This window comes from Condylura cristata, unplaced genomic scaffold (genome assembly GCF_000260355.1).
Source record: "Condylura cristata isolate star-nosed mole 26May11 unplaced genomic scaffold, ConCri1.0 scaffold00026, whole genome shotgun sequence".
NCBI classification, from domain to species: Eukaryota; Metazoa; Chordata; class Mammalia; order Eulipotyphla; family Talpidae; genus Condylura; species Condylura cristata.
This window is the reverse complement of record NW_004567127.1, coordinates 19,216,977-19,234,085: the sequence shown is the minus strand read 5'-3', so window position 1 is coordinate 19,234,085 and position 17,109 is coordinate 19,216,977. Positions and strand designations below refer to the sequence as shown.

General features: G+C 40.3%; 1 protein-coding gene and 1 pseudogene across 4 annotated transcripts in view; one reads left to right on the top strand and one right to left on the bottom strand.

The window, feature by feature from the left end:
* Positions 1-9,714: 9,714 nt before the first annotated feature.
* The window catches only part of FNBP1L (formin binding protein 1-like), a 75,326-nt gene continuing 67,931 nt past the window's right edge, over positions 9,715-17,109 (top strand). For all 4 annotated transcript variants that reach the window (XM_004689769.2, XM_012730185.1, XM_012730186.1 and 1 more), the window contains exon 1: positions 9,715-9,916. In XM_004689769.2, coding sequence (XP_004689826.2) covers positions 9,893-9,916 — 24 coding nt within the window. In that variant the 5' untranslated portion in view covers positions 9,715-9,892. The remainder of the gene's footprint in view (positions 9,917-17,109) is intronic.
* The window catches only part of LOC101619945, a 21,425-nt pseudogene continuing 14,529 nt past the window's right edge, over positions 10,214-17,109 (bottom strand).

Sequence of the window (17,109 nt, the reverse complement as noted above, 5' to 3'; positions counted from 1 at the left end):
GTTCGATCCCCGCCTGCCCCGGAGTGACCACGTGCTGACCACATGGCAGCCGCGGCAGACACCCCCTGACCCGCCCGCTGCTCCCCTCAGCAGTGTCCTTACTTCCTCAATCTGCCTGTTCTGCTCCCCACGGTCCCTGGTGAATCCTCTCACTCTCAGCATGTCTGGCCTGTACTCCAGTTCTGTATGAATAAATAATAAATAAATCTTAAAAAAAAATCTCTAGGAAATATAAGAGGTTGAAAAGTGCTTAAAAGCTCACCTGAGAATTCTCTACTTTCTAAGTTGTAGGTTTCATCAGTGTGTGTACCTGCAACTACAGGTACATGTAACAGACTACAGCAACATGTAACACAGGCCTCTGCTTTCAAAATCCCACTGAAAAACTAGGGTCGAAGTAGAAAGCTGTATATATGCTGCACATGAACCCAATGCTTTGTACTGAGCGTTGCTTATATTTAAGGAATTGAATTATACATATTAAGTCTGTTTTTCCTTTTAGATTTTCATGGTAACTGAATTTTTATGTTGCTGCCTGATATTTACTGTATTAAGTGGACTTTAATTTGTAAGGACTAGAAAGTATGGTCAAGTGAAAGAATAAAAATACTAATAGGATCATGAAGTTCTTACACAAATGGAAACTTCTGTTTTATTTCAGATTTAACAATACTAAATGAATGCCATAGTATTTTTATTGTGTGCTTATATTTGCATGTCCTAATAATGTATTTTGTATTATATCATATCTGCAGATAACTAAATATCTGCAATAATACATTTTTTTAATATTTATTATTGCTTTTTGGAAAGACTTGATTAGTTATGCATATATATTTGCATGTGAAGTATGTATGTATGTAAATGTACCACCACTCATAGTATATTGTATAAATGGTTTTTTTTTTTTTAAAGATTTATTTATTTGTGCATACAGAACTGGGGTACAGGCCAGAGGCTCAGGGGCGGTGAGAGGCTTCACCAGAGACAGAGTGGGGAGCAGAACAGGCAGATCCACGAAGTACACTGCTGAGGGGAGCAGCGGGCGGGTCAGGAGAGGTCTGCCACGCCATGTGGTCACCTCCGGGGCAGGCGGGAATTGAACTCATGCGGAAGCAGCTTTAGATTCTCAGTGCTGTGCTTTAACCCGCTGCGCCACCAGGGAGGGCCTAAATGGGTTTTTTAAAAAAATATTTATTATTTATGCATGCATGCAAGAACTTGGGTACAGTTCAAAGGTACAGGGGGTGAAAAGATTCAGCAGAGTCAGAGTGGGGAGCAGAACAGGCAGCCATACTGAAATATACTGCTGAGGGGGGTAGAGACGATAGGCAGGTCTAATGAACCATGTGGTCACCTCCCTGGCTGGGGATCAAATTTGTGCTGCAGTGGCTGCACAAAGCTTCATAGTGCTGTGCTTTATTTAACCCCTTGCACCACCAGGGAGGGCCCCTGAAGGTAATAAATTCCACAGAAATGTGATCATGTAATTTGTACTTAAAGTCAACGTTCTGGCCCTCCGTGGTGGTGCAGCAGGTTAAAGCACTGCACTAAGAACCTTAAGCCACTTCTGCCGCATGAGTTCGATCTCTGCTTGCCCGGGAGAGACCCATATGGCGCCGCAGACCTCCTGACCCGCCCGCTGCTCCCCTCAGCAGTGTACTTTGATCATCTGCCTGTTCTGCTCCCCACTCTGTCTCTGGTGAATCCGTTCACCCTCCGCATCTCTGGCCTGTAACCCAGTTCTGTATGAATAAATAAGTAAATCTTTAAAAATAAATAAAAAATAAAGTTAACGTTCTTTTTTGCAGACTACACGGACAGATTGTTTGCTTCTGGATAGTGTAGCATTCTTGCCATTAGATGGCAGTCAAAACCAATGCAATGATTGAACTCCTTTAGTAACAATCAGCATAGATACAGCGCTGTTCCTCAGCAGAACTGTTTCTGAAATTTTCTGTGAAAATTGGAAACCATTGTAATTGATCCAATATTCCTTTTGGAAGCCAGAGTTGTTTTATAAAGTAAGTAAGTAGCCCTAAGAGATCAGTTCTTTTAAAAGAAAAATTCTGAAAATTGAATTATAACATACATACAAAATGCACAGATCTGAGTCCCACCAGTTTGAAATATCATCACAAAGTTAAAGCACCGGTCACAGCATCACCCAGACAAAATGAAAGACACTGTCTTCCCTTACAGTCATTACCTTTGTCATCCAGATCATCCAGATTTCTAACATAAAATTTAAGGTTTTCTGTTTAGAAAAAAAAAATTCAACAAATATGTATTCTTCATGTCTGGCTTCTTTCAATGTGTCTTATTGCTTTTGCTTGTAGCTATATCTCATTCTTTTTCTTTGTGGTACTGTATTATGACTATCTCCATTTATCCATTTTACTACTGAAGGAAATTTGGGTTGTTTCCTGTATTCAGCTGTTTGAGTAACTGAAACTATAAACATCCTTGTACATGCTTCTTGGTAAAGTTATGGATGTACTGCTTTTAAGTATATATCTGGAAATAGACTTTTTGGGCCATATAGTATGTGATATTGCCAAATATTATTCCAGCTTCTATCAAATCACACTTCCTCCAGTGGTATGTAAGAATTTCCTTTGTTGCACATTTTCACCACTTGTTATCAATACTTTAAATTTTAGCCATTCTGATAGATATATAGAGATAGTTTGTTGGAGCTGATATTTAATGTGGTTACTCACCTGGAGAGGTATTTGTAGACCATTTGAATATTTGCTTATATTAAGGACTGACTCAGGTATTTCACCAGTTCTCTATCTTATGGTCTATCTTATAGTTTTGTAGGAGTTTTTTTACATATTCTAGATACAAGTTCATTGTTGGATATGTACATACTGTCAATATATTTTCCGATTTTGAACTTGCCTGTTCATTCTCTTCCTAGCACATTTTGATATATTTTTAATATACTCTAGTATATCATCACTTCCTTTATCGTTAGTGCTTTCTGAGCTTGTTTTAAATTTTCATGCCTACACCAAAATGAGGGAGGTAATCTTGTGTGGTAGGTTTTAGAAACAATATTATACAAATTTTTATAGTTAGATTTAAAATGTGCTTGGATTGAATTTTGTATATATATATATATCACTTGAGATGGGGTGTGTGTGTGTATGTCAAGATTTGTTTCCCCATGGATATCCAGTTGATTTATTAAAGGTGATCCAGTACTGTGTGTTAAAAAAAAAAGTTAACTACTGGGCCCTCCCTGGTGGCGCAGCTGGTTAAAGCACAGCACTAAGAAGCTAAAACCACTTCAGCATGAATTCGATCCCCACCCCGGAGGTGACCCACTGGCGGGGCAGACCTCTCCTGACCTGCCTGCTGCTCTCCTCAGCAGTGTACCTTCTCAGTCTGCCTGTTCTGCTCCCTGTTCTGACTCTGGTGAATCCTCTTACCGCCCCTGCACCTCTGTCCTGTACCCCAGTTCTGTATGTATAAATAAATAAATCTTTTTTAAAAAAAAGTTAACTACTCTCATATTCTACAATGCTAGCAGGGGTGCTTTATATTCAGATTAAAGCCATATCAGGTTTTTGTAAAGTACAACTTATGTAGGTTTAACAAAATTTTATCATTGATTTTATCATTGGTAGAGTTATTTCTTAAAATCCTTTCATATGTAAACATTTGCATGGTTTTGACAAAACCTGAACACATTATCCAAAATATATTTTTTGGGTAAAACTCTCTTTTGTTGGGGGAATTTAAAGTAAAGGATAAACAATTTTCTTGCAATGAGCAGATTATATAGGCTTAGAGACTGTCCTGCTGGTACTTTAAAACTAATTAATCAACTTCAAAGCTTCTATTAATCTACCTTGTGACCAACCTGATTTCAAATTTTAAAGACGTTAGCCCTGAGCTGGGGAAACATGAACACATCCAAACAACATTATAAAATCAAGTGTTTCCACTCTTAACTCTTTTAGCTAGGTAAAAGATGAAAGTAAACAAACCTTGAATCTTATCTTATCCCTACATATTAAAAATACTGTACTTGTGGTTTTTAAACTTGCAGTGTGTGGTTTTAAACATGAAGTGCTATATTCTGAAATAATTTCTGTACTTTAGAATTTTTATATTTGAATGTAAAGTAACTTGTTTACCATTTCTTGAACTTACGATAATATCAGGTCTTGGAATAAGGTGTTTTGTTCAACTCACTTTTGTAATAACACTAATGAAAAAAGGAAACACTCCTGGGTAGTGTATTAAAATCACAGTTTCTAAGAACTGAGGAATTATTTTATGGGTTTTCACATTTACCCTTACCCTGCTGTCTTTTTAGCCAAGTCTTGCCAAATTATCCCTTGTATTTAAATACATTAACATGTATTATTTTGATTAATTCTATTTGATATCAGACAGTATAATTCTTTAGGAAAGCAACAATAGAAAAGAGCATTTTAGAAGTCAGGGAGTTATAGCTGAATTGGCATTCTGCCTCCTTTAGAGAAAACTAGCTTTAAGTTTGCTTTCCTTTTCTGGATGACTCACTCTTCCATATGCACCTAACCCACCTCTGCTGATCTTTTATCAGGAATGTGCAAGTCATGTTTGCTTTGCTCTTCCTGAGTTCCTCTTATCAACTTTTAAAAAATTTATTTTAATGTGGGTTTTGGAACAAATCCTAAAATTGTAACTAATATATTTTGATGTGTAATTCAAAGTCTTTCAAGCTTGAGAGATTCATTCACTTAAAAATCTACAATTTCTGGTACATTTTACAACTCTAAAATAATACAGCTCTTACCAATACTTTTCTTTCCCCAAAGAGTAAAATTTAGAATAGTTCATAGTTTTATTTTGATATTTCTTTTTAATCTATTTGACTTTAGTTAATTCAAAAGCAAATAAGAATGGGATAATACATACTTAGGGTAAAAGAATCCAAAAATCAGTCCCAGAAATTTGAAAAATACATATATACATTACATATTCATATATCTTCATATACAATTAATAATGTATATTCTTATATAATATATAATCCATATATATTATATATATTCGTGTATATATATGAATTGACTATATATAGTCAATTTTAAAGTTATATGTAAAGTTAACCTTCATTTATTATTTTACAACTTTTAATGTTTAATTATAGAATATTAATTGAGTGCCTATTCCATGTCAGGAGTAGTCCTGTCCTTAAAAGGGGACAATCAAATGAAAACACTATTTGAATTATCTGCAATTTTTGTAATTTCAAGAGAAAATACAGAATTCACAGTTATGTAATGATACTTTTTTTTTTTAAAGATTTATTTATTTATTCGTAAAGAACTGGGGTACAGGCCAGAGATGCGGAGGGTGAGAGGATTCACCAGAGACAGAGCAGGGAGCAGAACAGGCAGATCGACGAAGTACACTGCTGAGGGGAGCAGCGGGCGGGTCAGGAGAGGTCTGCCTCGCCATGTGGTCACCTCCGGGGCAGGCGGGAATCGAACTCATGTAGAAGCGGCTTTAGATTCTCAGTGCAGTGCTTTAACCTGCTGCGCCACCAGGGAGGGCCATAATGATACTTTTTATTAAAAATGCAACTTACAGATCCTAGAGTGACCATCCTGGATCATCTAACTAACAAACTATTTAGGATTATCAAGCGAAATTTTGGATTGATCAGTCTCCTCTGGAGGATAAATGAAATGCAAATTATGCCCAAATGGTCAAACTAGAGGCTCAAGAAGGGATACTAGGAACACCCAGCACTGAGAATACCAGGCACTATTTTCTAGTACACCAGTTTAAAACTCAGTGGTTTTTGAGAATGAAATACATTGATAAATTTTGGTACAGTCATATTATTTGTGGCATTCCTTTTCTTTGGACCCAATGAACCACAAAAAGAACACCAAGATAAATGGGAAAAAAATTTTTTTTCTCAGATTGTTCACCTGTGAGGAAATTCTTTGCTGCCAGCTTTGCCAGCATAAAGAGGAGCATGGGTGAAGATGAAATGCTATTTCTTCAGGCTGACTTCAAGTGAAGGACTCAGGCAGCAGTACTTTAGCACCTGCAGCTGGGGGCATGTGTGTTGTTTGCAGATTTCAACCTGATGCTTATTTCTGGAACAACGAATGTTACTTGCAGGGTAGTGGGTAGGATGAGATAGATTGTGAACAGGTGGGGCTGTCTCCTTGAACCAGACTGGGCAAATTTCTATGATGTGAAATAAAGGGGAAGAGTTTCAGGAGTAGCAGGTCCTTGCCACACCTGGCTCCACCCACAAGAAATGTGCAAAAGGCAGGTTACTTAATAGAAATATAGGCAACCACTCAACTATCCGTGTATACAAGAGTGGACAAAAACATTAAGTAGGGTTCTGCTGAATTTCCTAAGCCATCAGGTGAAATGCTGAGCAGTTTCCTATCTTATCACATCTGCGTATGAACTGCTCTGACTCATTCCCTACCTATTTTAAACAACCTCTCCAGACTAACTTCATTTTGGATAGTATGTGTATTTGTGTGTGTGTGGCTGTATCTGTGGGGTCTTTGGGGTAAGTCTCATTGTGTCTGTGTGAGATTTCAATATAGAATCAAAGTACAAAGTACATTGTGGAGTTTAAAACTAACAGTATGGCCCAATCGCTGGAAATTTAGTAATTCTGACTTAATAAGCCTATAATAAGGCCTAAGCACTATTGTTATTTTTGTAATTTTGAACTTCTTAAACAGATAAAACATGGACAATAAAATTAAATGGTGCAAAAAAGTAACAGTGAAAGAAAGTTTTCTCACTCTAATGTCCTACTTTTCTCCAGAGATAACTACTACTTCCAGTTTCTTGTGAGTCCATAAGACATATTCTATGAAAATATACAGTTTTTCTATTAAACAAAAGTGATGGAAACCCCTACTTACTGCTCTGAACCTTCTCAGGCAGAGATATTGAAAAACCTTCCAAGAGATCTTGAAGTGAACTCTTCATTAAAAACCATTAGTAAAAGCTGTGCTTCTGTTTCCCAGAAGAAAACCACAGACACAGCGGTTTAAAATCTTTTACATACAGCTTCAGGTATTCACCAACTCCCTCAAACCATTGGTCTAAATTCAGCTGATTGAGCAGTTCCTGATACAGGATCATCCTGAGTGTTGTCAGATAAAATGTAGGATGCCTCGTTAAATTCAAATTTTTGATAGACTAATTTTTTTATGTCTACCGTAACATTTGCAATATCTTGATTTCAAATGTAACTGGGAGTCCTGCATTTTTATTTTCTAAATCTGACAAACTTCCAGAAAATATTGACTTGTTGAAAGCTATTTCAACTAATTCTTTCTACAATGCTCTGTATTAGAGATGATCTAGGTTACAGTTATAGGGCCAGGTTCTCCAGGCAAAAGTCAAGTTGGATATTTATTGCCTTCGTTAAAATTAATGCCTTTAAGAATAAATGTTATACGTAAAAATAATCCCCAAAGTTTCTCATTATGTAAACAATCAACAGCCTTATAAGTTGTCATGCTGATAATATATGTTTGTGTACATTGACTACATGAGTATAAAACATCTCTGGGGGCCTCCCTGGTGGACTTAGGAGTTAAGTCTCAGCTACTACCCTGACAGCCTGTGTTTGATCCCTGGCCAGGGATGTTAACCCACATGGCAGCAGACCTGTTTCATCCGCTGCTCCCCTCATCAGTGTGTTTCAGTCAATCTGCCATTTCATCCCCTGCTCTCCTCAGGAGTGTGTTTCAGTCAATCTGCCTGTTCTCCCTACTCTATCTCTGGTGAATCCTTTCATACACCCTATCCCTTATGGTCTACACCCTAGTTGTTCTATGTAGAAATAAATCTTTTTTTAAAAATTCCTAAATGCCCCTATATTATTTCAGAGATTTGTTGTAAGAATAATAATTCAAAACCTAATTAATCCTTATTGTTTTGTAACAAAATATTAGTAAGTTTGTTGTGGTAGTTTTCACTTTTTTTTTTAAGATTTATTTATTCGTACAGAACTGGGGTACAGGCCAGAGATGAGGAGGGTGAGAGGATTCACCAGAGATAGAGTGGGGAGCAGAACAGGCAGATGGACGAAGTACACTGCTGAGGGGAGCAGTGGGCGGGTCAGGAGAGGTCTGCCACGCCATGTGGTCACCTCCGGAGCAGGTGGGATCGAACTTATTGGGAAGTGGCTTAAGCTTCTTAGTGCTGTGCTTTAACCCGCTGCGCCACCAGGGAGGGCCAGTTTTCACTTTTTAATCATTTTTACTTAGACTTTGTTAGTGAATTTTAACATTGTGGATGAATTTTGTAAACTACAAAAATTATTTAATGGAGAGTTAAACTAGTCATGTGAATTATATTTAAGTTTATAGTATTATAGAAAACAATTTTTTCAGAATTTGAATATTAAGTTTGATGCCAAACACCTAATATTTTGAAAAGAAATGAGTGGTGTTTTAGGTCGGAATACTGTCCAGAAACTTTGGAAGAAGCATATTTATGTCATGTAGTGTTTTTTTCAGTGGGACACTTAAGCATTTAAACCTTGGTCATAACCCACTTGGAGGAGGGTATTTTGTATGCTCAAGCTGGGGTTCGAGAAAAGCGGCAGAGAATTCAACAAGACTGGTGACTGGTCTGTTGAGGGCTCAGGTATTTGCTTCAACCCCAAGGGAGTCAGAGTACTCAGGGACGTGGAGTGAAGCGGAAGAGGTTGGGGCAAAGGAGCAGGTTCTAAAGGGGAGGAGTTTCAAATGCTGACAAGCCTTAGCGAGACCTTAAGACATTCAGCTTTAAGGACACATTGAGAAATACTGTGACTGGATTGTGTGTGTGTGTGTGTGTGTGGCAAGTAATGCTAAAACAAAGCATATGTTAGGGACACTCTATGCGTGCTTGATACCTAGTAGCACCAGCCAAGTTTGCTGTTCAGTTAATGATTGCTCAGAAAGGCCAGGGAAATTGACTCCACAGAGGAAAAAGGAAATGGTGGCCCTGCCCCTGGGCTTCAGAAACCGAGAGATCGCTGATTAGGCTCTTGCATTACCAAGGAGGCTGGCTTCCATTCCCCTTCCCCCCACCCCCTCCAGGAACACATTCCAGAAATGGGGTTCTCTTCTACAGGTGGCAGTTCAGCTTACATTTGTCTTCCAAAAGGAATGCTGAAAGACTTGGCTCTTTCTATGATTTCCTGACAGAGCTTATACAATCAAAATGTTATTAGCAACAGAATTGGAGGCATATCGCATTCATATTTGACGTTTCATCTCGACATATTTGGAGATTTCCAAGATATTCACCTTAAGACAGCCACACCTTTTTCTAACAATTTTTCACAATAGAAACCCAAGGATTTGGGTGAGGTTTCTCCCAAGCGGAGAAGGTAAGCAGCAGGAAGGGCGGGGGACTGGAGCTGCCTCGTCTAAGGGGGCTTAGGGCAAAGAGGGGAGGTAGGCGTCTTCTCTCTCCTTTATCATATTGGAGATAGAATTTCGAGCGGCGGCGGCCGTGGACAGTCCGAGCAGGGACGCACCGGCGGGAAGAGAGCCAGCAGGAGAGGTACCTTTGCACAAGTGGACCCTGCGGCCCGTGGCCAGGCGGGAGCGGGTCCGCCCCGATCCCAGGGTGCACCGCGCCCGCCCCCTCCCCTGTCTGTGCCCCTCCTCCCTAGCCCCCTCCCAGCCGGCTCCGGGAGGCGGGGACGCGGCGGCGGCGGCAGCTTCTCAGTCGCGTCTTTCTCACTCACTGGGGAGCCCCGCGGTGGCGGTACCTTCGGAGCAGAGCTGCGGAGCCGCGAGTCAGCCACTCGCCAGAGGAGGTCGGACAGACTGACGGCAGAGCCGACAGACGGGCACGGGGACTGCTAGACGGCCGGCTGGCCTCAAGTTCCGCCATGAGCTGGGGCACAGAGCTGTGGGTAAGTCGGGGAGAGGGGCGTCTCGCTCGGGCGGGCGGGGTGCGGGCTGGGCGGGCCCGAGCGCCCGTCGGGCGGCCGGAGCGCGTCGGGCAGTCCGGCCCCTGGCACTGGCGAAGGGTGGGGATCCTGCTTCTCTTTGTGTGCAGACCCCGCTTCCCGCGGCTGGGGCGGGGAGGCGGCGGCTCTGCACTCCCGCCTCCGGCGGTGGTGGGGCTGAAGGGAGCGCCCTGGACGGTCCGGGGAGTGGCCCCTGGGCGCCCGCGGCCGCCGCCATCCTCTCGCGTCTCCTCGACCGCCTCAGCCTTCACTTTCCGGGCGCCGGGCTCGGTGCGGGCTGCGCTTCTCTACCTTGTATCTCCTCGCTTGGAGGCGGGGGAGGGGGCCCATTGTCCCGAAGGGGCGACGCTCGCAGGCGGTGTGGGGGCCGTGAGTGCCCCCAGCCGGGGGGCAGTCCCCGGGGCCAGGGCGGCGCCGGGCCGTGGCGGTGCGGGGAGCCTTGGGACGCCGCCAGCCGCCCGCCGCGCTCGCCCCAGGTAGGGGGAGCCGGGCGGCTTTGTTCCGAGGCCGGCCTCCGGCCAGCCAGGCCCAGCCTACACGCCCATTTCCCTCTCCCTGCCTCCGCGCTCCGTGTCGGCGAAGCGCCGGGCACTCCGGCCGGCTCGTCCAGGCTGCTGCCTTTGGGCCGGGGGTATGGGCTTTTGGGATCTGAATTAAGTTGAGTGATCGATGGAGAAGCCAGTTTTGCCCAGCGGAGCGTGCGGGTTCCCGGTTGCTTTACTTCCTCTTCCCTTGTTCTTTATTCTCTCTCCTCCTTTCATTTTTCCTCCTTGCCTTTCCTGGGCACGGGAGACTCCAGACAATACCCTCTGTCTCGCCAAGGTGCGGGTGAAGTGTAATAGGTCGAAGAATTCGCTCGCAGCGTCTTGGCAGAAGGGTGGAGGTGTGGGGCGCAGTGATTTCTCAGGTGCCGCGCAGGGACAGAGGGCGTGGGGGCGCTGTCCCGAGAGCCGTCTGACTTCAGCCACTCCCCTTTCTAGCCCACCTGTGCACGTTTTCCGTGCCTTTTGTTAACGAGGAGGTCCTGAAATCATTGCCCAGAAAGGGAAAGACGAACTTTTTTTTTTGCCTATGTATCTACGAGGCATTAGTATGGGACTGAAAGCAGGTGGGTTAATGGAAGAGCAGAATTGTTTTATTTTTCACACCTCAAAAATGGGGAATTCTATCCCATTTGTGAATCAACTTGGAACCAGCCGGCCCAGGAATCCCCTGCAACATTCTGGACTAGTGTTTGCCAAGAGAAAATATCTCAGGACTCTCCCCATTTCTTTTCTTAGAGGGCATTAATTGCTCTTTATTGGAGAGGATTTTTTTTTTTTTAGTAAATATATAAAATTTGACTTATATTTTGTTTAGATGCTCAGGCATTCCTCCCCACCCCCTCCCCCGCCTGACTTTGTACGTTCTGTGATTGATTATAGTGTCATAAAATAAAGGAGATGGGTATAGTTTTAGTTTCCATTTTTAGAAAATAATAGATTTTTTCCATAGTAGAAAATATTTTTGTTTTTATATATTTCAGTAACCACATTTCAGGGGGACATAGCTAGTAGTAATAGGCTAAATGGATTGTGCCAGGTTTTTGTCATGAAGTTGTAAGGGGGTACGAATTAACTGTAATACATTTCAGCTGTTCTTTAAGGGCTTTCGGTGCTCCAGATGAGCTTTTTAATTTTTAAGTAAGGTAGCAGATACGTGTTAGAGACTCAGTTCTGCATTTTGAGTGCTGTCAAAGAGATGACAGCTATCTTCTTTAGGATGCAACATAATTATAAGATAGCATCTCAGGTGTGTTGATTTCTTTATTACTATAGGAAGAACGGTAGGGTCAAAAAGCTAAATGTGAATTAATGATGGCACAAAACAGATTTATGATTAACCTTTTTAAATTTTATAACAGTTTATTTTTACATCATTTTGTACATTGATTAACCTTTTTTACAATTAAGGAAATCAGAGGTTGAAACCTTTTGTTTATAAATAACATTACTTATTAGGAGAAAAATTTTTAAGCTTTTTCAGGAGTTAGAGTTAACAGAAAAAAATCTGTTTATGGATGGTGAGTGTATGTAGATATGAAAACAATATGGTTGAGCACATCATATTCATATCTGATTTTTTAAAAAGATGCATACAAAACTGGGGTGTGTGTGGGGGGAGGGGTGTGGTGGTGAAAGTATTCAGAGATAGAGTAGGGAATAGCAGGCGAATTGACTGAAACACACTACTGAGGGAAGCAGTGGACAGGACAGGTCCACATTGACATGCTGGTCAACTCCTTGGCTCAGAATCAGACTTAACGGTAGCCATTGCAGCGGCGGATAGATTAATAGTGCTGCGCTTTAACCTGTTACCCCACCAGGAGGGCCCTCATATTTGGTTTTTAAAAAATTTACTACTCCAGGGAAAAGAGGTGATTAGACTGGAAGTTAGAAAATAGCTTCAAATGTCTGACTTAATCTGTAGGGTCTTCTAAACCTTTTTATGGCTTGGTTTCATGATGTGATTTTTGGCCTTTAGGTTTTACAACAGTAAAGCCACTGTTATTTTAATTATATTATTAGTTATGTGCATGTGACAAATCTTATGCTCTCTCTTTGGAAGAAACTGAAAAATGTGCATTGTATGATAGTTTCAGTGGATTCTTTCTGTAACATCCCAGTCGGAATACTTCATGCTCCCTTCTATTTGACACTTACATTGTAATTGTGCTATACTTTTGAGTCCTTGAGTGTAGGAATTGGGTTAATCTTTTGTTTTCATTGACTAAAACAATGCCTGTAGGTGATAATCTATGTTTTGCCCATTTGAGTTAATAGTTCACTGCATTACTCTGTAGGTCTTTGTACGTATAGTAGAAAATGTGATTTAGGTAACAGCTCAAGGTGGAACAAAATGAAACCAAAATAAAGTTTTGCAGATCTGGGAAGAACTAAACTAGAGGTAGTTTTTTTGAATTTACCTGATAGGTTGGTGATGTGACTGTGAAGATATTAATAGCTGGTTAATAAGTCTTAGGCCACATTAATATGTCTAGAACAAGGGAATTTGTTTCCATAATAGATTATCTTTTATTTTTTTCTAAAGATTTATTTATGCATAGAAGAGCTGGGGTGTAGGCCAGAGGTGGGTATGACGGGAGGTGAGAGGATTCATCAGAGACACAGTGAGGAGCAAAATAGTTGGAGTGACTGAAGTACACAGCTGAGGGGAGCAGCAGGTGAGACAGGAGAGGTCTGCTGTGCCATGTGGGTTAGCTCCACTGCAGTGGGTGCTGATAGTTTCATAGTTCGTTATAGGGAGTCCCCTGTAATAGACTGTATTTTTATATTCACTTTAGTTTTACTTCAGGGTTTTTTTTTAAGAGGGCCTTATATTCAGGAAGTTGACAAAGAAAACTATCACTCAGAACTTGACTGTTTTTTTTTTTTTCCAAAAGCCATGAGGCTGCTCTAGGAATTTACTTTAAAAAAAAAAAAAAAAAAAATAGGCCCTCCCTGGTGGCACAGCGGGTTAAAGCACAGCACTAAGAAGCTAAAGCCACTTCCGCATGAGTTCGATCCCCGCCTGCCCGGGAGGAGCCCACATGGCGTGGCAGACCTCTCCTGACCCGCCTGCTGCTCCCCTCAGCAGTGTACTTCGTCATTCGGCCTGTTCTGCTCCCCACTATGTCTCTGGTGAAGCCTTTCACCGCCCCTGAGCCTCTGACCTGTACCCCAGTTCTGTATGTACAAATAAATAAATCTTTTAAAAAAAAATAGTGTTTGTTATAGGGAAGTACTGTGATTTAACAAGGCTTAATGTCCAGCCTTCTGTGAAGAAACTTGAGTCATATTGTGGTCATATTGTTTTTCTAGGCTCAAAATACGGTCCTATATTGATAACACTGTCCAGAATGTCCTCTGTTGACCAGTTCCTGTTAGCCCTCGTTCTCTGGACTGCCTGGAAATTATCTTTCTTACCAGACTACCACCTTGTAGTTATTTATTGTACATCTTATCTTTGGAAATTGTCATGGTATAAATATATTTGATTCCCTTTTGTTGGTAGACATTGTCATGTTCAGTATTCTATTAAGAGAGGTCATTTGTTAACAGAGGTGAGTGTTACCAAGATACCTCCTATGCCACCATTGGACCTGACAGTAATAAGGTGGAAACTGGAGAACTGCCTCTATACACTCCACTGCATTCTTAACTTTTTTTAAACCACTAATTTCCACTTGCTTTTTCTCAAAACGTTCTTTCTCTTTCCTCCAACCTAAAAAGTGTAGGCTTGTGCAGAAGCTTGAAAACCTATTCTGCCTACTTTTCCCTATATATCAGATCTTGTTTGCAGGCAGAAAATAGGACAAGAGAATAATAATGGTTTATGTTATTGAGGATCTTCTTTGTACACCTGCATATGGTATGTTATGTAATAATCTTTAGTCTTTTATTATCTTCAGCTCAAGCAAAAGAAATTGTTTTGGAAAATGTCATCATACCTGTAGCATATTATGAATTAGTAGAAAAAGTATATGAAGGTTTTGTTTTATAGGAAACAAAGGCTATGTCATAATTAGTGCACGCCAGAGATACTTGGTGTGGGCTCTGGAATAAGTAATTTTTCATATGAGGTTAATGAGGAGTTCCTAGAAGTCAGAGACCAGGTCTTATTCATTGCTTATTCATTGTCTTAATTCACTGCTGTATCCTCAGCTGTCAGCATACTTTCTGGCATAGAGCCTGACACTTCTAGGATCTTTAATAAGTGTTTATTGAACTGACCTGGATGTAGTGATTAGCTTTGACATGAATTTGAATATAAGGTGCCTGAAAATACTGGTAAAGCATAGATTGGGACCAGGCTGGGAGATTGATTTGGTTGAATGCTGTTTATGTGTGTACATATAATTAACTCAGTTTTTAGACCACTTACAGTCTGCAGAAGGAAATCTTAGTTTGTGTTAATAAAAGGGGTTATTCCTGCTGTGTCTTTACATTGTTTTTCCTACTCCCTTATCTATTAATATTTTTACTTTCATCAGTTTAATTCCAATGCTAATTTTCTGAGGTGTTCCTTGGGGAACTCAGTTTTGATCTCTTAAGTTTTAATTACTAGTTTTCATAAATTGATTTATGCATTGTTTCTCATGTAACAGATTTTGAGGTAGCACTTCTTAATTAGTGATAGAATAAATATTTTAAAATCTCTAATTTTATTGAAAATATGTTGGCATTATAATAATGTTAATATTGTCGTTTGCACATCTGAGGAGGTGTGAACCTAATCCCATAAATCGTATATATTGTAAACCAATGTTACTTCAATAAAGAAAAAACATAATCTGGCATTTGCCAATTTTCACACAGAATATTTTCATTTTCAGTGTTTTTCTGTAGTTACATGCTGTGATTATAGTTTTTATTTTTTTTTTGAAACCACCCCTTTTCACAACATGGGTTGCTGTCAGGAATTATAAGATTATTTGAACTGCTTTTTGAAATGTGAAATTTAGCACTTAGAATTTGTATGGAACCCAAAGGAATCTAGAATAACAGTTTTGTAAAGTGTTACCATTGAGTCCAAATTAGTTAATAAAATTTGGAGTTTTTAGGGCAATTTTTCCTTAAGTTTTTGACACAGAGCTAATTATCAGACTTTAACACCACTTCATGAAATATGTGAAATATCAATATTACATATTACAACTTGGAAAGGCTTAAATGTATAGAGTCAGATTTTTCCTTTTTTGGCACATTGCTATTTTGTTGTTTCTGGAGAGTAAAAAAATCTGTTTTGTACCTGGTGTGTCTGGGTTGTATTCCTAATTTATACAAAAGAAATAGGCATGTAATTACTGGAATATTTGTTGAGTGGGGAAATCAATGAATTGGTGTAATCATTATCAAATTATGTTTTACATATGAAGGTTAAGTTTTTTCCCCCCAACATCGGCACTTTTCATTTTGTTGTTTAGTCTTTGGAATCCTTTTTATTATTTGGAAATATAACTTGTGCCTTTTTTTTTTTTAAGATTTATGCTTACAGAACTGGGTCAGAGGTGTGGGTGAGAGGATTCATTAGAGACAGTGGGGAGCAGAACAGGCAGATTGACAAAGTACACTGCTGAGGGGAGTGGTGGGTAGGTCAGCAGAGGTCTGCCATGCCACATGGGTGAGCTCCCTGGCCTGGATGGAACTGGGATTGAACTCCTGCTGCAGTGGCTGAAAGCTTCATAAATTGGTGCTTTAACCTATTGTGCCACCAGGGAGAGCCTACTTTGCCTTTTTGTATGAAAATTTTCTCTATTTAGGTTTGGAATTCTTATTTCTTTGATCATTTGAGTAAAATGTCCTTACTGGTTGCATATTTTATTACCCAGTTGACTTGAAAGAAAGAGTAGTGAATATTCAATTTGTTACATACTTTAACACTCTTCATGGATGGTCAATACATACAAATAATATAAATGTGAATTGTCTGAGACTTAATGAATTGGACAAAATATAAAAGATTGCTTTTCAGGGAGTACAAGTGTATTAAGGTGCTACTGAGAGATTTAAAAAATGCTAATGGTGATTTGTTGAGTTTCTTTTTCTAGTATAAATTATAAAAATCAAAGTCATTGAAACAGCCATGATAAATAGCTTTCAAATAAACACATAGGGCTTCCCTCGTGGCTCAAGAGGTTGTCGCAGCACTGTGAAGCTACTGCAGCCATTGCAGTACAAGTTCCATTCCTGGACAGGGAGCTGACCCACATGTTGCAGCAGACCTTTCTGTTTTGCTCCTCACTGGCCAACACCCCAGTTCTTGTATGCATAAATAAAATTTTAAAATAAATATACAGAAACCATTCATTTAGATCAACCTTCTAGACTTGAGACCATCAACTAAATTGACATCTTTTATTACTTGCCAAGGCTGAATATAATTAATATGACTTTTAAATCTGAAAAAAAATTTTTTTAAAAGATTTATTTATTTGTGCATACAGAACTTGGGTACAGGCCAGAGACTCAGGGGTGGCGAAAGACTTCACCAGAGACAGATTGGGGAGAACAGGCAGATCGACGAAGTACACTGCTGAGGGGAGCAGCGGGCGGGTCAGGAGAGGTCTGCCACGCCATGTGGTCACCTCCGGGGCA